Genomic DNA, 18,816 nt, shown 5'->3' with positions numbered 1-18,816 from the left:
ACTGCGGGTATCTGAGCCATTGCTGAAGTGTACAGTGGGTGCCCTGTAATACTGGTATTTTAATCACATTTAGCTGATTGGAAGTAAATACTGAGTTTTGCCACCTGCTGTGCAAGCGCAAGGACCCGAGTTCAATCCCCGGTACCAAAAAAAAAAGAAAGTAAATATTGAGTGAATAGATTTGAAATTGAAGTACATGCATGTACTCTATTTCTAAAAGCTTGATTAGCCGGGCATGGCGGCGCATGCCTGTAGCCCTGGAACTCAGGAGAATGGGCCAAGAAGATGGCCATGAGTCTGAGGCCAGCCTGAACTGCATGAGCGAGGCCCTGTCTCGAAACAAGAAAATAAAAGTAAATGGAAGTTACTGTTCCATTGAATCACTCTAAACAAGTTTAAAATTTCTACTTGAATATTTAAATACTAGTACTTAAGACCTATTAAGACAGGGTTTCACCCTGTAGTCTGGGCTAGCCTTGAATTCCTGGCGATCCTCCTGCCTCAGCCTCCCAAGTGCTGGGATCACAGGACACCACCCCATGCCCGGCAGTTCAGACTTATTTTTATTTTGGACTTAGTTCCTTTTTGTTCCCCATCAATCTCTTCAATTCCTATATAAAAATCCCTGGACATAGGGTGGTTCGTTTGAAATGTTAGTATTTCTAGCATTTTATGAAGTCTTTTCCTTCTGTGAGAATAGTTTTCTTTTTTTTTGGTACCAGGGATCAAACTTGGGTCCTTGTGCTTGCAGGGCAGGCAGTGCAGAACCATTGAGCTAAATCCCCAGCCTGAGATTTTCTTAGATTTTCTCAATTCCATTTATTGGAATCCTGAAGTTGAAATATTACAATAACACAAACTAAATATGTCTTATCTTTTTTTTTTTTTAACTGTGTAGCTTTTTGAAAGGTTGCCAAGTTATTTTGACCTCCGGAGAAAGCTGGTGCTTTTAGAAAACCAAATAAGCGGGCTTTTAGGGGGCATCCAAGTTGTTTATATTGAAGAACTGCAGCCACTGTTAACCCTTGAAGAGTATTACTCTCTCCTCGACGTGTTCTACAACCGACTGCTGAAAAGCAGAGTACCCTTCCACCCTCAGAGTCTCCGGGGCTTGCAGATGACCCTCAACAGGTAAATGGTGGGGACAGGACGCTCCCTGTGATGGGCTGCATGTGTGAGCGCGTTGCACTGGCTGGTGTTTCAGTGTGTGGTTCGTAGGGGTTGCAGCAAAGGGTGTTAGCGGCTCTCTTCTGCACACAGCAGAGGACTGAATCTCTATAACGGTGTTCACATGCGGTCAGTTCCGGGGAAGGTGTGCAGCAGCCCTTCTGTCCGCACACTCTGCTGTGGAGCACTGGGCACCAGTGCCTCCTCCACCCACTCACAGCTCATGGGACACAGACTCTGGTGCAGGGCTTGGAAGCAGCCGTCCCTGTAAAGTGTATCTTTGGGGTATCAGTGCTGCTATCTGGTATTTTTTTTCCCCAGTACTAGGGATCGATCTCAGGACCTTGTGCTTGCCAGGCAGGTGCAGCGCCACTGAGCTGTCCCCAGCCCCACGCTGTATGGTAGTTTTAAGGTAGATTTCCTTGGTGATCCTTTTCAGTTACTCAAAGACCAATAAAACATTTCCTCATGGGGCGCGGAGGGAGCCAGCAGCTTTTCCCTTAATGTCCGTTTATTTCAGTGACAGGTACGCGCCAAGCCTTCATGAACTTGGGCATTTTAACATCCCAACGCTCTGTGACCCAGAAAATCTGCAGTGGTTTATTCTCACCAGAGCCCAGCAGGCAAGAGAAAACTTGAAGCGAAAGGAACAGTGAGTACCGTTAGCCTCCGAGAAGTCACAGCATTCTGTCTGACTTCTGGTTTTTTGTTTTGTTTTTGTTGTTTTTTGAGACGAGGTCTCACTGTGTAGTTCATCCTGGCCTTGAACTCACTATGGAGCCCAGGCTGTCCTCAAACTCAGCGATCCTCCCGCCTCAGCCCCCTGGATGCTGGGGTTACAGGCGTGCACCACCTCGCCCGGCTTCAGTCTGACCTCTAAGGATTCGTGTTTGGGAGTCGATCGGTACCAGACCATGTTAAAGGGCCAGGGTGGAGCTCGGTGGTAGAGCACCTGCCTGGCACTGCCAAAATCAAGCCTGTAGGAGCTGCCGGACTCGCAGGTGCTCCCAACACCCCACAAGAGGCGAGAGGCGGCTGCTTCCTGAGCAGGAACCTGAGCTATGTCACCGCGTGGGCTGAGGTTGGAAAGCGAGGGTTCTCACACAGAATTCGCTTCAGGAGCGGGAGGGACGAGGGCGTGAGAGAAGACTCCGGTGGGAAAGAACGGCGAGAAGCAGAGCCAGGAGCTCCTTAGGGGAGTCCTCAGTGTTCAGAGATGTTCCGACTGGCCTAAGGGGCTGCGAGTCACCCAAGAAGAGGCCCCAGCAGCCCGGGCTCTGGGCCTCTGAGGAGCCCTGCACAGCAGGGTCTCCTGTTCTGAGAGTGTGGGTGACGTTCTGGTCGCCAGCTGCAAGGACAGGTGGAGGCGGGGTCCAGGCCCGGCCCCCATGCACTGGCCTCAGGAGCGCTTTCTCTGTCCCTTGCCCCTTTCTGGCTCCGGCTCATTTCTAGTTTGTGAAGGAGGAAAGCGAAGAGGCTGCGAGCCCAGCAGGTTGGCTCGGCAAACTTCCGTCCCGGCCGGATTCCTCCTGCAGCTCCTGCCAGGCTGTGCCCTCACCTCCCCCGCCAGGCCTGCGCCAGCCCCGCCAGCCTCCACCCTGCCTCACTCCATTGCCCTTCCCCAGCTCCAGACGGAGGGAGGGCCCCCCCCCCGGGCATTGGCAGCTCCCTTCACCTCTCTTGCTCCCCCACCCCTGCAGGGGCCCCACAGGCAGGAGATACCCCGAAGCCCCTTCTTTGCTCCGCTCTGTGCTCCCACCTGGTTCAGGTCCCCGGAGCTGTGGCGATTCCCTCTTTCCTTGGGTGAAGTGTCTGGGTGGCTTGGGGGGACTTTGTTTGTTTTTTTCAGACAGGGTCTTGCTGTGTAGCTCAGGCTGGCCTTGAACTCACCATGTAGCCTAGGCTGGCCTTGAACTGAAGGTGATCATCCTGCCTCAGCCTCTCCTGAGTTTTCGGCGACTTTTGTCCTGCACGTGTCTTGCAAAGTGATTTAAGCAGAAACCAGCTCAGAGCTGCCCCGCTCCACGAGGAAGGGAGCAGGGGTGCCCACCCACAGGGCCCTCCGAGTGCCTGACAGAGAGCAGCTGCGAAACCTCCCTCGGTCTGACATCTGGGGCTCCAGGCCCGCAGCATCACCTGCCTGCCCTCTGGGACCGAGCTCCCCTGAGGCTGCCAGGACCCCGTCTGCAGCTCCTCCCTAGGGTGTAGTGCCCAGGGTCACCCAGGCCTAGAAAACACGCTGCTCACTGCCCTGGCATGGGTCCTCGAACCCTGGGTTCAGCGTGGCCCAGTGGATATTTCCTGTTCCCCGACCCCGCTGTCGGGCACGGCCATGTAAGGGCGTCCACCGTGCAGCTGACACTGCGGAGTGGGGCCTGTAGCTGCCAGCAGCGCCACATCGCCAGTGTGGGCACCCGGAGGCCGGGCTCGCCTTCGGCGGGGGGTGGCGTGGCTGAGCTCCAGCTTAGAAACAGATAGTCCTGGTCGTCATTTCTGTGCAGGGAGAGGGCCCTGTCCCCCTGGAAAGTGGCTGCTGTTCGGCAGGGATGGGGCAGAGCTCTTCTGCACCCACCCCAGGCCTGGCACCCACCACCTCAGCGAGGCAAAGACATTGTAAGGAAGGGCAAAAGCGGAATTGTTCTTAGTGCTGAGGCTGGAGCCCAGGCCATACCTGCTGGCAGTGCTCTGCCAGCCCCAGGGAGACGTCTAGAGTCAGGCAGCGTGCTCGGGACCCTGCGGCCACTGAAGCTATAGCCGTGCCGGGCGGTGTGGGGGACAGTGACAGGCCGAGGGCGCGGGGCGGGCCTGGCTGGTGGACCTGGGCTCCTGCCCATGGGGCTGCGGCTGTCATGGCCACACTGCCCCGAGCTGCTCAAGCCCGGAAGACGCCCAGGGGCGGGGGGCTCGGTGCAGTGCGGCCCCCACCAGTGCAGTGTTATGTCTGCCCGGAGCGCACTGGGCACAAGTGAGTTGGCACAGAGGCTCGGTGCTGAGGGCTTCAACCCTGTTGTCACCACAGTGGAGCCTGAGGAGGGCCCTGGGCCACACGGTCCCACCCGGGACCACACGTCGGTGCCACTGCACGGCGTCACTCACTGCTCAGTCACATCGCTAGAGTTTTTTTGAGCAAGTGAAAAGGCCCTACATAGAAAACGAGTGTCGTGCACCCAAGTGCAGAGTGGCCAGCGGGGTGACACTGAGAAGCCCGTCTCCCAGCCCCTGTCCACTTTCTTGACTCCTAGCAGGAGGCACAGGGCACCCGAAGGACGCGCAGCACACTGCACTGCAGAAGGTTGTTGAAGAAAGGGCATCAGTAACTACAGGGCAGCAGGACCAGCTGCAGTGACTGTTTCTGTTTTCAGATATTCTGCTGGGTCGGGATTTTATGTACTTAATGTTCGTATGCAGCAGTCAGAGAGAATATTTGGTGTTTTTAACCAAGGCAGTATTTAAGTTACACGGTGAATGTTTACCTTTTAAAAAATTGTTGCATTGGGCCAGGGATTTAGCTCGGTGGTTTCGCCGCCAGCGCAAGAACCTGAGTTCAATCCCTGGTACCAAAAAAAAAATTGTTGCAATAAAGACACATTGCCATTGCCCTGCCACTAGGAGCACTCATCCCATGGTCCCCGCCACTGTCTGCAGCGCTGCTGGCGTCCTCTTCCCCAGGTCTTTATGAGGGGTGGTCAAAATGAGTGGCTGCTGCCGCCGTGCGCCGTCCCGCAGAAGGCAGCACATAGAAACACGGCTGTGTCCCCACCCACCTTAGTCACCGGATCTGGCACCGGGTGACTCCTGATTCTCCCCAAAGTCACAGTGACCAGGAAGGTCAGCGTTTTGAATCCATTCAGGACAGTGTGGCTGGAGACGCTTGCGGATGAGTGTGTGAAGTGAGGGAAGGATTAAAGCCGCCGTTTTCCCACCACGCTGCACGGCCTGTCGGAGGAGTGGGGCCCTTGGCGTGTCCCACAGCTTCCAGTGACGTGGGTCCTGCCCCGAGTGCGGCCATAGTGTGGGGCCTCCGACCTCGTGCCCCTGGCGTCAGTCCCTAGGGCCCAGGTCCAGAGACGCAGAGTTCCTACCGGGCAGGAGGGACAGGGCAGCCATGCAGCGGGCTGGGCAGGGTGCGACGGGGAGAGACGCCCAAGCTGCAGCTGTGTTTGGGCCCCAGTCTTGGTGTTGTGAGTGAGAGGTCACAGCCCCGGTGTATGAGAAAACGCTTGTTCTGTGCTCTTCCCTGCGGCATCAGCTTACAGCAGCATCGCTCTTGTCCTCCTTGGAATAGGTTGGAGGTTGCTGAAGGCGAGCTGATCCGCGCCTCCGCCAGCCAGTTCGCCCTGGAGAAGCTGTACAAGGAGCCCAGCGTCTCCACCCGGCAGATGGTGGCCTGCTGTGAGCGGCTCGCCTTGCGCCCGCGGCCGGCCCTGCGCGGCATGCACCTGTGCGTGTCCCACTTCTACTCCGTGCTGCAGGACGGTGACCTGTACATCCCCTGGGACTGGAAGGACGGAGACGCCCTGAAGTGACCCAGAAACCCACTGCGCTTACAAAGAAATAAGAAAGAAATGGCCAAACTTACTTAAATCCACAGCATGAAGAACAGTTTCCGACTGCTGCTTTAAAAGACCTTTTTTTAAATTATTTCCTAGCAGAGAGACCAGGCTAAAGATACCAGAGCAAAGGGATGTGTTTGTGGCGCATGGTAACTAGGGTTCTCCGAGTCTTTATTTTCATGCACGCGTGGCCTTGAAGCTGGCTGAGCGTGCAGGGAGGTCTCGGGTCAGCGTCTCCACGTAACATGGTGCCACACACCTCTTCGGTCGTGTCGTGTGTGCACACGCTTATTTTATAGGCAGGAGGGATCGCTGGTGTCTAAAACACCAGTGTAGCAGAAGTTAGATGTCAGTGATGGGGAATTTAAGTTTGCAACCCATAATTTCTCCTACCCGTTACAATACAGTAGCTGTGGGGGCTGGGGAAGGACGTACTCAGCACACCAAAGGCCCCAGGTTCTGTCCCAGCAGCAAAGAAATTAAATAAACGAAGATACCCTACCATTGGCAGCATAAACCCGACAGGCAGGAGCAGCTTTGTACCCTTTGGAGGCTCCCAGGAGTCCCTGCAGTCGGCCTCAGCGGGCACCCTCACCCACTTGCCAAGGGGCAGGGTTTCTGTGTCCCCCGGGGGTTCGCTCTCTTCGGCTCTGGTTCTTAGGGCCTCTCTGTGTCGCCTCTCATTTCAGAAACAGCTGAACCCCGGGTGGCCCATGTTGCCCCCAACAGGCAAGGCCTGGCCCCGCATCCCCTCGACTCCGGGTCAGATCCCCCGCCCCTCCACATGAGGACGAGCAGGTGTGGCTGGGACACCGTGCTTGACTCTCCTGTGGATGAAGCAGTAGAACGTAAAGATGGTGAAATTAGTTCATAAAGTATGCTCTGAGTTTACAGGAAACATTCATTATTTGAGCCGTTTAAGTGCAAATGGGTGTTCAAAAGTATTGATTTGTCCTTACTGTAGCTCGTGCACATACCCCCCCTTAACTGTGCCAGAGAATTATATTGAAGTTGGTTTTCTCATGTGACAGATGTTACTATCACTAAAGATTTTCCAGAGCCAATTGATGGCAGTGAGAATCATACAAGAAAATGTATTAGAAAATTAGATCTGGGTTTGCCATTTCTGAAATCAGCTAATATAGAAGCTTCAGTAATATGTTTTGAAGTTGATTTTTGTCTCAGAACCATCACATAATAAATTCTACTCATGTCAGGCACGTGTTTTCCTAGGGTCCCATTGGTAGTTTGCGCCTCTTGCCTGCTGGTGGGAAGTGGTAAAGCCTTGGAGGCTGACAGGTGCCTGTCTCCCACCGTGACAGAGGGACCACCTGCCCCTCCCGCACTGTCCAGAGCCGCGTCGGTGCCCAGCCTGGGTCCCGCCAGCCCCTGCCTCCACAGGCTGCCACCCCAAGCCCAAGAGAAGGTGGCAGGCTTTGAGGGGCCCAACGTGAGGGATCGAAGCTACAGGACCCCAGAGTGCAGCTCCGGCCGGGTCACCATCCCAGCATCCTGGTGGCCTGGCTTCCCCAAGTGAAGCAATCCTGTCACATCAGCCCCGTGAGACATGGCCTGGCCCGAGGTCCCGGCACCTGGCTGACCTCCACCCCTGCCTGTGCCAGCTGACCTGGGCCAGGCCTTAGCCCCCACCCTGCGATGCCCTGACACGGCAGAGCCACAGGGGCAGGTGTCATCTCTCGTTAAGAATTGGGGCACGCCCCAGGGGTCCTGAGACAGTCCTGGTCTCCCACTCTATGGCTCGGTCTCCCCACCCTTCAGGGAGACACCGGGACAGACCTGGGGCTCTTCCCACTGTGCAGGTCTGTCCCAGGAAGCTGGTGTTCCCGGGGGTGCCTGTGGCCACCAACCCCGGCACCACTCCCTCAGCAGCTGGAGCAGGACAGGGGAGCAGCTGGTGCCCCGCTGCAGGCAGGCCAGGGAGCCGTGGGGGTCTCTTGAGCTGACTGACACTGCACATAGAATGGGGACAAGGCTTGTCCAAGACCCTGTGACTGCCGCAGGCAATGGGGCACAGGAGCCCAGTGCCCGGGCCTGGGGAGCTGAGCACTGTGCCCTTGAGCCTCGGCCCTCAGCACAAGCCATGGTGCATGCAGAGCCCACACGGCTGCCCCGGAGCCCCTGCCGTGCAGCACAGCTGGAGAGGACTGACCAGCACAGCCCTCCCCACAGGACAGTTCCTCACCTGTCAGCACCGCAGGCCCTGGGAAGGCCGGGTGGCCCTGGACGTGAGCTGCAGACTTCTGGGCAGAGGAGAGCGGAGCTCAGCGGGAGCAGCCTGGAGACGCCGGCCCCGGCCTGTACCCAGAGAAGGTTCTGGGTCCTTCCCTGGCATCTTGGTCCCCAGAATCCCTGATGGAGCAGGAGCACCTGCATGTGCAGCCCTGTCCTGCGCCCGGGCACAGCAGGGGCCCTGGAAGGCTGGTGCCTGTGCGGAGGCGCGTGGGCTGGAAGCAGCAGGAATCTGTGCCCTCAGCTGTGGAGGCCAGAAGCCTGGTCCGGGCGGGGTCGCCTGTGCCTCTGCCAGCCTGGTGGCTGTTCGAGTCCCTGGCCCTGTGGCCGCAGCACTTCAGTCCACTGCAGCACTCACGTGGCCTCTCCGTGGCCTCTGTCCCCAAACCTGCCGCCTCGCTCCCTCTCCCCACCTCACACATGGGGCCGCCAGGTCTCCCCAGCACCACAGCTCTGAGCCTTAGCTGTGCCTGCCCGTGGCTGAGGCCTCAGGTCCCAGTGATTGGCTGAGCACAGTTCAGACCACTGGCCTCAGGGACTTCCACTGCATTTGTCAACTTCTCCGCGAGAGCCTGCAGCAGGGTGCACTGCGCTGCTCACTCTGCCCCAGAGCCAGGTGACTCCTGCCCGGCTTCCCTGTCCGTGCTCTCCTGGGCTGTGTGGGCTGCAGGACCCAGCTGTGGTGTGGGCCTCGCACCAGCCACTCGCTGCCCCTGGCTCCTGATCTCCGGCACCAGCCCTGCCGCAGGAGCCGCTGCCTGCCTGTCGGTGCCCCTGGGCGTCTCCAGGGCACATTGTGGAGACCCGGCCCCGCCAGCACCCCACCAGACCGCCTTCCCATGGCTCTGCCCACACGGTGCCCCCTGCACCCGCCCGTGCCCAGGAGGGTGGCTCCCTGCTGAGCAGCCCTGGCCGAGCAGCCCAGGAACATGTCGGCCACCCAAGGGCCCTGCCAAGCTCCCTTTCCCCGGGCCTGCAGCCCTAGGCGTCTTCTTTTGGCCATTCGACACCAAAGTTTCATCATTTTTATTCCGGACTTCCCGAGCCGGAATTGCCACGTCAGCTGGCATAGGGTGGGCCTGGGCCGGAGACGGTGTGCGTCTTCCGTTGGCTGTCACCTTGCGCCGTTTCTGCCCAGCACCCGTGCAGCTTGGCCCAACTGCCCTGGGAATGGGGGCAGGACCGTGGGCCAGGACCAAGTCCCCGGGCAGAGGCTCTCCTCTGTAACAGGAGCTAGCGGGGACTTGGGAGGAAGCCTGCAGCTCACTGGAGGCTCAGCTACCTGGCCGCCTCAGTGTGTGCCGTGCTCTGGCCACTGCTCACCTGCTCGCCTGGGCAGCCCGGCCTTCCCCTTCTGTGAGGCTGAAGTCCCCGGAGAAGCTTCGTCTGAGCCACAGATCCTGTGGTAGAACAGCATGGTGCTGGGGATGCATGGCTGGGTCCGAGCCAGAGCTGGCTTGGGTTCCCTCGGGCCTTTTCCCCTCTCTCTGAGCTGGCATCCTTGGCATTGGCTGGCAGGTGAAGCTCAGAATGTTTGCTCTGGGTCTGACAGAAAGCGGAGGCCTGGCCTCCAGAGCCAGAGCTAAGCATTCTGTCAGACAACACCCTGAGCCTGGAGAAGAGACCCCTCCCAGCGCCCTGCAGTGCATCTGTGACTTTTCCACACAGCACCCAGGGTAACTTGAATCCTTGTTCCCAGGCCTTGGTCCCCATGTTTGGCTCAGAATTAACGATTTCTGACTTCCTGTAAAGCGGTGTTGTTACTTTGCATCTCACCTAGAAAGCCACAGCTGCACCCATCAACCCAAGATTCCCCCAGACCTGTATCTCCCGGAAGCCCTTCACCCCACTTCCCAGGCTGTTAGGCGAGGTGCGAGCCACCCCTGCCCCCCGTCAGCCTTCGACAAAGCTTTCTCTCTGCAGAAACCGGTGCAGCATCATTGGCCTCTGTGCGCTGGGCCAGGAGCCCTTCCCAGCCTCGGCTGGGCCCGGGGTGTCCCGACACAGTGGGGTGCAGTCCTGGAGTCTGGCCTGTGCCCACCTTCCGAGTCCTGCGAGGACTTTGCTCCTTTATCTCAAACACGAAACCCCACATACTGGCTCCCTACCACCTGCATCTCAGCAGCTGGCCTCCGCCGCAAAGCAGGGTGCTACACTGGGTCTCTGACTCCGGCCCACACAGGGTGGCACTGCACTGGGGGATGCACGGCCACAGTCCCCAGGGCACTCTGCCCTGGCTGTGTCCCCTGCCCCACCCCAGTCACCCTCTCTGTCCAGAGCATCTCACCTGGCTCCGTGCCACTGGGCACAGCCTGTGTGGCCACTGTCAGCCCACCCGTAGACCCTGGGCCAGTACCCGTGTCCCTACCTGAGGTCCCTGTGTCCCCCGAGGAAGATGTTGCAGCTCCCTGCACTGTGGGCACGTGGGTCATCAGGAGGAGAGGTCCCCATCCTGCTGGACTCCTTGGCCATAAAGTGAGCGGCAGCACGCAGGCCCAGCCCAGCACCCAGGGTCAGGACAGGGCCCAGTCACTGCCCTCGCAAGCTCGAGCCAGGGGACCCTGGCCCTGTGCCAGACACTATGGTGTCCACTCCTGGCCATGGAAACTAAACACTGCTTAGACACCAGCCAACACCAGCATCAGAAGTGGGTGTGTGTCTGTGTACCTGGGGGCTGAACCAGGGCCCTTGCACTGAGCTACCTCCTCCTCGGCTCTTTTTCCATTTTTCACTTTAAGACAAGTTCTCACTAAGTTGCTCATGCTGGGTTTATATTTGCAACCCTCCTGCCTCAGCCTCCCAGAGTGCTGGAATTACAGGTACTCACCACCACCATGCCCAGCTAGAACTGGATCATTGAACCCCAAAGGGTTAATAATAAAACTCCAATCCCAATGATGAATGCTATCATATCGTATACCTAAAATGTACCAATAAACTTAATGAATAAAAATTTAAAAGTTAAAAAAAACCTACCAAGACAGCCTGGAAAGAACAGGAAGTTCTGGAAGACATCTGGTGTCAAAAGCTAAGGGAGATCATACTAGGTTTGGACCCTTTGGGAGGCCTCGGGGAGATGTGCGGTGGGTGTCCGGGGGCTCGGACTGGGGTGCCCTGAAGAGGTGCTCAGATGGACACTCTCAGGCTCAGGAGGACAGCCGCTCCTGGCAAAGGTGCTCCTGGGCAGGCAGCAGGGGCCCCTCAGGGAGTGACACAGTGCCCGGGCCATGGGTGGCCTGGCAGAGGCCCAGGTCCTCCTGCGCAGCCTGAGGGTGGACACCCCCACCGGCCCTGGGGGTCGTGTGATCTCCCCAGTCACCTTGTTCACCCAGAAGAAGGAGTCCAGAGGTTCTGGCTGCTGGCCACCGGGGTTCTGGGCCATGTCTGAAAGGAAAACATCAGGGGCTTTACTCTGACACTGCCTTTTCCAAATCTTTAAATCTTAGCCAGATACGGTGGCATAGGCCTGTCCTATACTGGGAGGCTGAACCAGGGGGATCTCAAGTTTGAGCCCAGCCTGGACAACTTAGTGATTTAGCCAGATCCTGTTTCAAATTAAAATAATTACAATAGGGCCAGGGATTTAACTCAGTGGCACCTCACCTGCCTTGCAAGCTGAAGGTCCTGAGTTTGATCCCCAGTACCCAAAAAAATTTTTTAAATAATAATAGTAATAAAAAGGACTGGGAATGTAGCTCAACGCAAAGGCCATGGGTTCAATCCCCACCCAGTAAATAAATAAACAGATCTTAGCCTGGTGCAGTTAGCCCTCTGTTAGCCATGGGCTCCCAACCCATGGCCTCACTAAACCACAGATCAGAAATGTTCGAAGGACAGAATTGCGTTTATACTGAACATGTGCACATGTCCCCACAGCTGCCCGTGAAACGCTCACACCGTCCCTGGGCTTTGAGAGGAGGCATAGGAGGGGTGTGTGCAGCGGGCCCTGTCCGGACGAGCATCCTCAGGTGGACTGTCTGCTGGGGCTCTGGGGATGGGATGGTAGACCGAGCAGGCTTCCTGCCCAGCCTCCTTCGGGATGTGAGTGTGTGCTGACAATCCCACGGAAAGTACGGGTTTCTTTCTCTGATATTTTCTATTCTTTTTGATTAAATTCTACTTTATTCCTTAGGAAAATGCTGGTTGTCAATCCTTAAACTCATTTTTGTTTTGTTTTGTTTTTTAGTACTGGGGATCAAACTGGGGACCTTTCGCTTGCGAGGCAGGCAGTGGAACCACTGAGCTAAATCCCTAGCCCCCTTAAACTCATTTTATAAAGAAAGCAACTAAGATAAATTTTTTGGTTTTGTTGAGACAGAGTCTGCCTATGTAGCCCAGGCTGGCCTCCTGCCTCAGTCTCCTGATTGCTGGGATGGAAGGCATACACTATCATGCCCAGCTGCAACCACAGTTAATTAACTGTCTCTTGAAAGACCATCTTGGCTTAAGAGAAGATTGGAGAGTGCTGCCTCATACAAGAGCAGATGGAGAAGCACTCTCACAAAGCCACAAGGACGAGTCCACGTGGGGGGAGCAGCCTGGGCCCCAGAGATGGCTCCACACAGATCCTCGGAACCTGGGACTGCGTGTCCTGAGCTGGCAGGCCCTTTGTGTAGTAATGACAGTCGCAGACCCTCACCTGCTGCTACAGGGCAAATGGAAGCTCATCCCCCAGTCAACCCTGGAGAGGCTGGGAGGCTGGGTGACACTTCCTGTTCTCTCACTCTTTTAAAAAAAAAAAAAAAATTTCAGTGTGGGGGATTGAACCCAGGGCCTTCATGCTGAGCTACACACTTTTAAATTTTTTTTTTTTTTTGTACCCGGGATCAAACTCCGGACCTCGTGCTTTTGGGGCAGGTTCCTGAACCACTGAGCTAAATCCCCGGCCCACACTTTTAAATTTTTTTTTGAGACTCGCTACATCACGAAGTTGCCCAGGCTGGGCTCAAAATTGCCATTGGCCTGCCTCAGCCTCCCAGAGTGTTGGGATCACAGATATGCACCACTTCACCTGGTTGATTCTTCCTATTTTCTTTCCCTTATGCTTGGTAATTGCTTTGCTTTCTTTGGAAGGGACACAGTGACTGTCGCCCTGAGGGCTTCAAGGCGCACTGCTTAGTGTGTCACCCAGACCCCGAAGCCTTCCAGGCCTTGGTGCCTGCCTTTCCCAAGGTGCATGGGCTGGCTCGGGCAGAGGGTCCCCAGCCTCCATGGAGGTTGACAAGGTCGCACACAGTGTGGGAGTCACTATCCAGCAATCTGTGATTCCCAGAATCACAGTGGTCGGAGCAGGGCGTGGTCTGGGGGCAGGGCCAGGAGGGCTGGGCAGCTCACCTGTTGGAAGCCCCAGCACAGGCTTCTGGGAAGGGGACACGGATAGGAGGGGCACTGAGAGGCAGGGCTCCTAGCAACCCAGCCTTTATTATGCAAACCATCCCAGCCTGGGCTCCAGCCAGCACTGCACCCAAGGCAGCTGTCCTGGGGCCCAAGGTTCCCACCCTAGGAATCTCTGGCACTGCCTCTGTCTTCCTGTAGCTTCTGGTTTCTGATGGTGCCATTCTCAGCTTCATATACAGCAATGGGTGTTTGTTTTCCAGAAAAAAAATGCAGGTGGTGATGGAAGAAGAGGAGGAAATTTTTCATGATTCAAACTCCTGACATTTCTTTTTCTTTGTACCAGGGATCGAACTCATGACCTTGCTCTTGCAAGGCAGGTGCAGTGCCGCTGACTCCTCATTTCTTAACATTAGTTGTATGAATTAAATTGTTATACTCAATTGCAAGAGATGATAGAGAATCGCCAACACTCTGAGCTAAATTTGAGTCCTTTATTGCCGAGGGTTGAGGGTGGCTAGAGTTCAAAACCTCTCGACTCTGAAAAGCGGCTTGTGGGTTTCTTTTAAGCAGCTCTTCTGGTTGGGGAGGACTCAGGGAGAGGGGGAACACAAGCGGAATTTTATAGAAGCAGAACTTTGCCAAGTCAGTGCGGGTCAGGGGAAGTTTCACACAGTTTAGTTGGAACAAAATATCACACAGGTGTGGAGTATTCTGTTCCCAAGGTCATAAAGATAACACACAGTTGCAGATTGTTCTACCAAATGGGAAAGTCATAAAGATAACACACAGCTTCAGACTCCTCTACCAAATGGGATGAGGCAGTCTGTCATGCATCAACCAAGGGACTCCCTAGGGGAGGGGAGCAAGTGACCAACCAGAATCGCTTGACTTTACACAAAATGGAGGGGGAACAGTAACACCAAATGGAGTCAGGTTGGCTATCACAAAATGTTTCACTATTTCCATAATTTAAATATTAAAATTATGTATAAATTTTTATTTAAAATAAAAACAAATGTCTTTTAAGGGTGATTTTTATAAATTTTACAATTACACATTTTATAAACATGTTGTGTAGATTGCCATTGACTTCACCTCAGACCTCTACCCTCCGCTCCCCCGCATCTGAGCTTCCGTCCCCACCCCTGTGGATGGCTGGTGGCTTCCATCCTTGTCCCCAGGGAGCCCTGTCTCCATAGTCTCTCATGTGAAACGAATGGGGGTTTTGGGGGGTTTTTTTGGAACCGGGGATCAAACTTGGGTCCTTGCGCTTGCGCAGTAGGCGGCAAAATCACTGAGCTAAATCCCCGGCCCTAACGAATGCTTTTTAACGTCCAGATTTGCCAAAGCTCTACTTTGCTCATGCCCAGTGCTTTCAGTGTATTCTTACAACCTTGCTGGAGATCCTCTTGGATAGCTACATAATTTTTTATGGGTCATATTTTTAAATGAAATCACAGATGTATATAGACTATTCCCAAAAATTGAACTCAATTCATAATCCCAGAAATTAAAGCTCACAGGACTAACTGAACTATGCTTATCTCCTGGGTTTGTGGCAAAATGGAACAGAGTGGTGCAGTTGCCAAGTATTACAGCGTTAGGGTTTGAAGTCTCAAGAATCCACTGGTCATTCAAAGAGGTGAGAAAAAAACTTTATTACACCAGTGCACAGGACTGCAATACTGATTATCCCCAAGGCAGGCTGTGAGGAGCTACCCCCACAAGTGGCTTGTTTATAGGAGTGAGCCTGGCCGAAGCCTACGTGCCCAGGTCAGAGTAACTCGCACCCAAATTCCGTTCCCACAACTGAAACCTTCAGTCTAGAAGGACAGTTTTCCAATTACAACCATAGATTTTGTCTATTCTGTTCCTAATTTGAGAATGCTTTGTCTTGTCCTTTATGAGCCTTGTTTACATTAATTTCCATAGAAACCACAGGTCACCTTCACCCCAATGGATTCCCAATAAAAGTCAGCGCCTGGGACTGGCCAGGGCCTTTGCTGGTTGCACCGGCAGTCGTCGTCCTGGCCCCCACTTTCTCTTTCTTAGTTCTGTCTCTTATTCTTTTTCTCAGGCCTGCGTCACACACTGAGCAGGTGGAACCTGACTACAGAGGTCTCCGGCACACCAGCCCGCTCGGAGGAGTATATACTCAAAGTCTAAGCACCAAACATGAGACCTCCTTATATAGGGATCGGCAGGGTAGAGGAGCATGCTCAATGAAGCAGGGGGGCGGGGCTACAGAACATTCCTGAGAGGCCCCAGTTTCAAAACAGTTTGATCCATTGGGCAGGAGTGATGCCCAGCAGTGCAAACTGTTACAGCTGTGGAACAAAACGTTCTGTGGAAGAAAAAAACCATGAAGGCAAGGCAAGGGCCCATCTTATTGTATAGTGTTGCTCTATCATCAGAGGTGAAGGTGCTTTTGTGGCATCCAGAAGGCTTTTGAGCCTTGGGGGAAGAGTTGGGGGTGGGGTCTCCAGGTCTGCCTTGGAGGTCTGCTGAGAGCAACAGAGCTGTCGCCCAGAGCCCTCGGGTCACAGGCCAGGCTCGTGGCAGAGAATGAAAGAAATGGCCCGTAGAGCAGAGGAGGGACTGCGTGCTGTTCTCCGCCACTCAGGCTCCTCCTTTTCACTCCCGTCTCCCACATCCGAGCATCACCTTGGAAGCCACACAGCGTCCCGTGCCAAGCCTTCTTCCACTGGCCCGACCACTTCCTCCCCCGACACGGGACAGGCTCAGGCCTTGAAACCTGCTCCTGCCCAGAAGGCAAGGACTTTCCGTGTTGCTGGGAAGGGTCATCACCTCACACCTTATGAAAGCAACAGAAGCTCTACATTCACCGGAAATAGACCAGCAGGCGCGTGCCAGTTCTTGAGAGCAGGAGGGGATGGCTGGAGAGGTCAGCTGTGTTTCTTACTGAATGCTGGCTCAAGCCTGGAAAGTCACTTAGAGCAGTGGAGGAGACCTCTGCTGGTCCTGGGGCAGCGTGGGTCTGGGTCGGTGCATGAAGCCCACAGACCACCAAACCTCTTGGTGTCTCTGCAGTGTAAGGGATGAATCTCTCCATTGCCCACTCAGGGAGAACTCGCCTCAGTTTTCTTTCCTTGCCTTTATCTGTGTAGAAGGCAGTCGCGACCAATGAACACATAGAGTCAACATTGTGATGATGTACTTTCACAGAGTTAAATATGCACAAAATACTGAAAATGAATTAGAATGCTTTAAAAGTCTTTAAACAATTTATACCTCTAGTATTAGAAATAAGACACTGTGGAAATAAACAGCATAGAAATTTGTAAAAAACAGTGTTGACAATTTAAAATAGCAGGATAGCCAGTGTGGTGGCACATGGCTATGATCCCACAATCTGGGAGGTTGAGACAGGAGGGTTGCAAATTTAAGCACAGCCTGGGCAACAGCAAAATCCTGTCTCAAAAGCAATAAAAAGGGAACAAAGGGGATACAGTTCAATGTGGAGGTCTTGGCTTCACTCCCAGAACTGCAAAATAAATAAAGTAAAATAAAATCATGGGGCAAAAAGCTACAAAGAACTTGAAATACTGTCCCAGGCAGAGAGTCTCTGTGATCCGGGGCCTGACTCCCAATCACAGAGAAGGTTGTGGAAGAATCAGAGCGATCGAAAGTGTAGAAGCAAGGTTTATACTTTAACACAGCAAGCGTCCAAGAGTACAGCTGCCTTCCCTCAGAGAGTCAGGCAGGGTCCCCGAAGCAGAGCCACCTACCATGAGGTGGGCTCAAGGTGTTACTTTACAGCTGTCAGGGGCTTCTCCTGTCTCTGGGCTGAGGGAGCCCCTACTCAACTGGTTCATTGCTAGGGAGGACGGGGAAGGATCTTTGGGGATTTTCCACATTCTAGAGTTAGATTTTTTTTTTCTTTAACTTCTGCAAAATAAGCTTTGCAGGGTGCAGCGTATGGAGGAAGTGGGATGGAAGCTGTGAGCTCTTCGCAGGTGGTCAGGCCTGTTCAGCTGTCCCTTCAGAACCCGGGGGGGGGGTCCCCTCGTTTTCCCTACCTGTGTGTTGCTATCTCTACACTACTGTATATTTTAGGGATAGAGTGTAGAGATGAGAGCTGGCGAATTCTCCTCAGAGAGTAGGCTCACACTCTGGCTCTTCAATTTCTCCTTAGATTTGCATTTTCCTGTCAGATCCTTCCTGGTTCCTGGGATCTACTTTTTTCTTCCCCAAGTTATTTTCTGGATTCTGAATCCCAGAGGAGATTAGTTTTCGTCGCTCACCACTCCACCGTTTTCCTGGAAGTCTCCAGTTCACATTCACTTTCTACATTGCACTGCTCTCTTTGGAATTCTGTGACTCTACAGACGCTGGCATGAACATTCCCTGTCCACGTCTCCCACTTCTGTGCCAGGCTTCTGTGTTGTCTGGGATGCACAAACACCCATTCCCCGTGCACTACACACAAACCAGAAACGTGGCCCCAGCAGCAACACATGTATGACAGCATACATGTCTTCTCAGGCCGCTACAATTATTTTGTGGGGTTTTTTTGGTACTGGGGATCGAACTCGGGTCCTTGCGCTTGCACAGCAGGCAGCGAAACCACTGAGCTAAATCTCCAGCCCTGCTATAATGTTTTGGAACCATTCGGTAAGTTTTCTGGCTTCAGGCAAATGCCACTTTAATTTGTTAAATGCTCCTGGAATTTCTTTGGCTGTAAGCAACACCATTGCAGACAAATGATGTGATTTTTTTTTGTACCAGGAATTGAACTCAGGACCTTGCGCTTACAGGCAGGTGCAATGCCATTGAGCTAAACCCCCGGCCCATGATCTGATTTGTAAACTTTAATTTTCAGCATTGCTCTATCATGTGGCCGCCAGACTCATCTGCACGTTCTGCCAAATGCATAGACCAAACTGGGAGGACAAAAGCTTTATCGGTGCCATGGTTTGGAGACGTGTCCTCCAAAGGCCCCGGCACTGTGGCCGTAGGGAGGCAGAACCCCTAAGAGGTGGGCCTAGTGGGAACAAGCTGGGCCACTGGGGGTGCCTCTAAAGGGGCATTGGGACCCCAGCCCCCTTTCTTTGCTTTCCAGACACCAAGAAGTGAGCAGATTTGTGCCCCATGTGCTGCTGCCATGGGGTGCTGCCTTGAGACAGTGCCCAAGGTGAAGCCAGTGACTGAAGCCCTGGAAACCAGGAGCCAAGGTAGAAGTCCCCCGTTTATTCTCAGGCAACTGTCACAGTGATGGAAAACTGCCAGCAGCAGCTGGTGCCTCCACAGCACCACAGCTCCACAGGCCAGGGGGCGCCTCTCCTGAGCGCGGATGCCGAGGCCCTTCAGAGGGTCCCCCATACCCAGCAGTGTGAGCCCCGTGGATTTGAGTTTAGCCACAAGGCCACAGTGACCTCCAACCCTGTGCCAGCCTGAGCCCCTCCTCTTCCTGCTTTGTGGTCTCCCCCGGAAGATGGGATCCAAAACTGGTGTTATTTGTTGAGACCAGTGGGACTACACATGCCAA

At 54.4% G+C, this 18,816-nt stretch overlaps 1 protein-coding gene across 1 annotated transcript in view; it reads left to right on the top strand.

Annotated features, from left to right (window-relative positions):
* Tcaim (T cell activation inhibitor, mitochondrial) overlaps positions 1 to 6,936 on the top strand; it is a 43,252-nt gene extending 36,316 nt beyond the window's left edge. Inside the window, exons 9-11 of the mRNA XM_004835071.4 lie at positions 899 to 1,131; positions 1,688 to 1,819; positions 5,453 to 6,936. Of these exons, the coding sequence (XP_004835128.1) occupies positions 899 to 1,131; positions 1,688 to 1,819; positions 5,453 to 5,693 (606 nt within the window). The 3' untranslated portion in view covers positions 5,694 to 6,936. The remainder of the gene's footprint in view (positions 1 to 898; positions 1,132 to 1,687; positions 1,820 to 5,452) is intronic.
* Positions 6,937 to 18,816: the final 11,880 nt, after the last annotated feature.

This window comes from Heterocephalus glaber, unplaced genomic scaffold (assembly GCF_053883595.1).
Source record: "Heterocephalus glaber isolate CG9 unplaced genomic scaffold, H.glaber_assembly_v1.0 deba00001504, whole genome shotgun sequence".
NCBI classification, from domain to species: domain Eukaryota; kingdom Metazoa; phylum Chordata; class Mammalia; order Rodentia; family Bathyergidae; genus Heterocephalus; species Heterocephalus glaber.
Note: the sequence above shows the minus strand (reverse complement) of the source record. Positions and strands in the feature narration are given on the sequence as shown.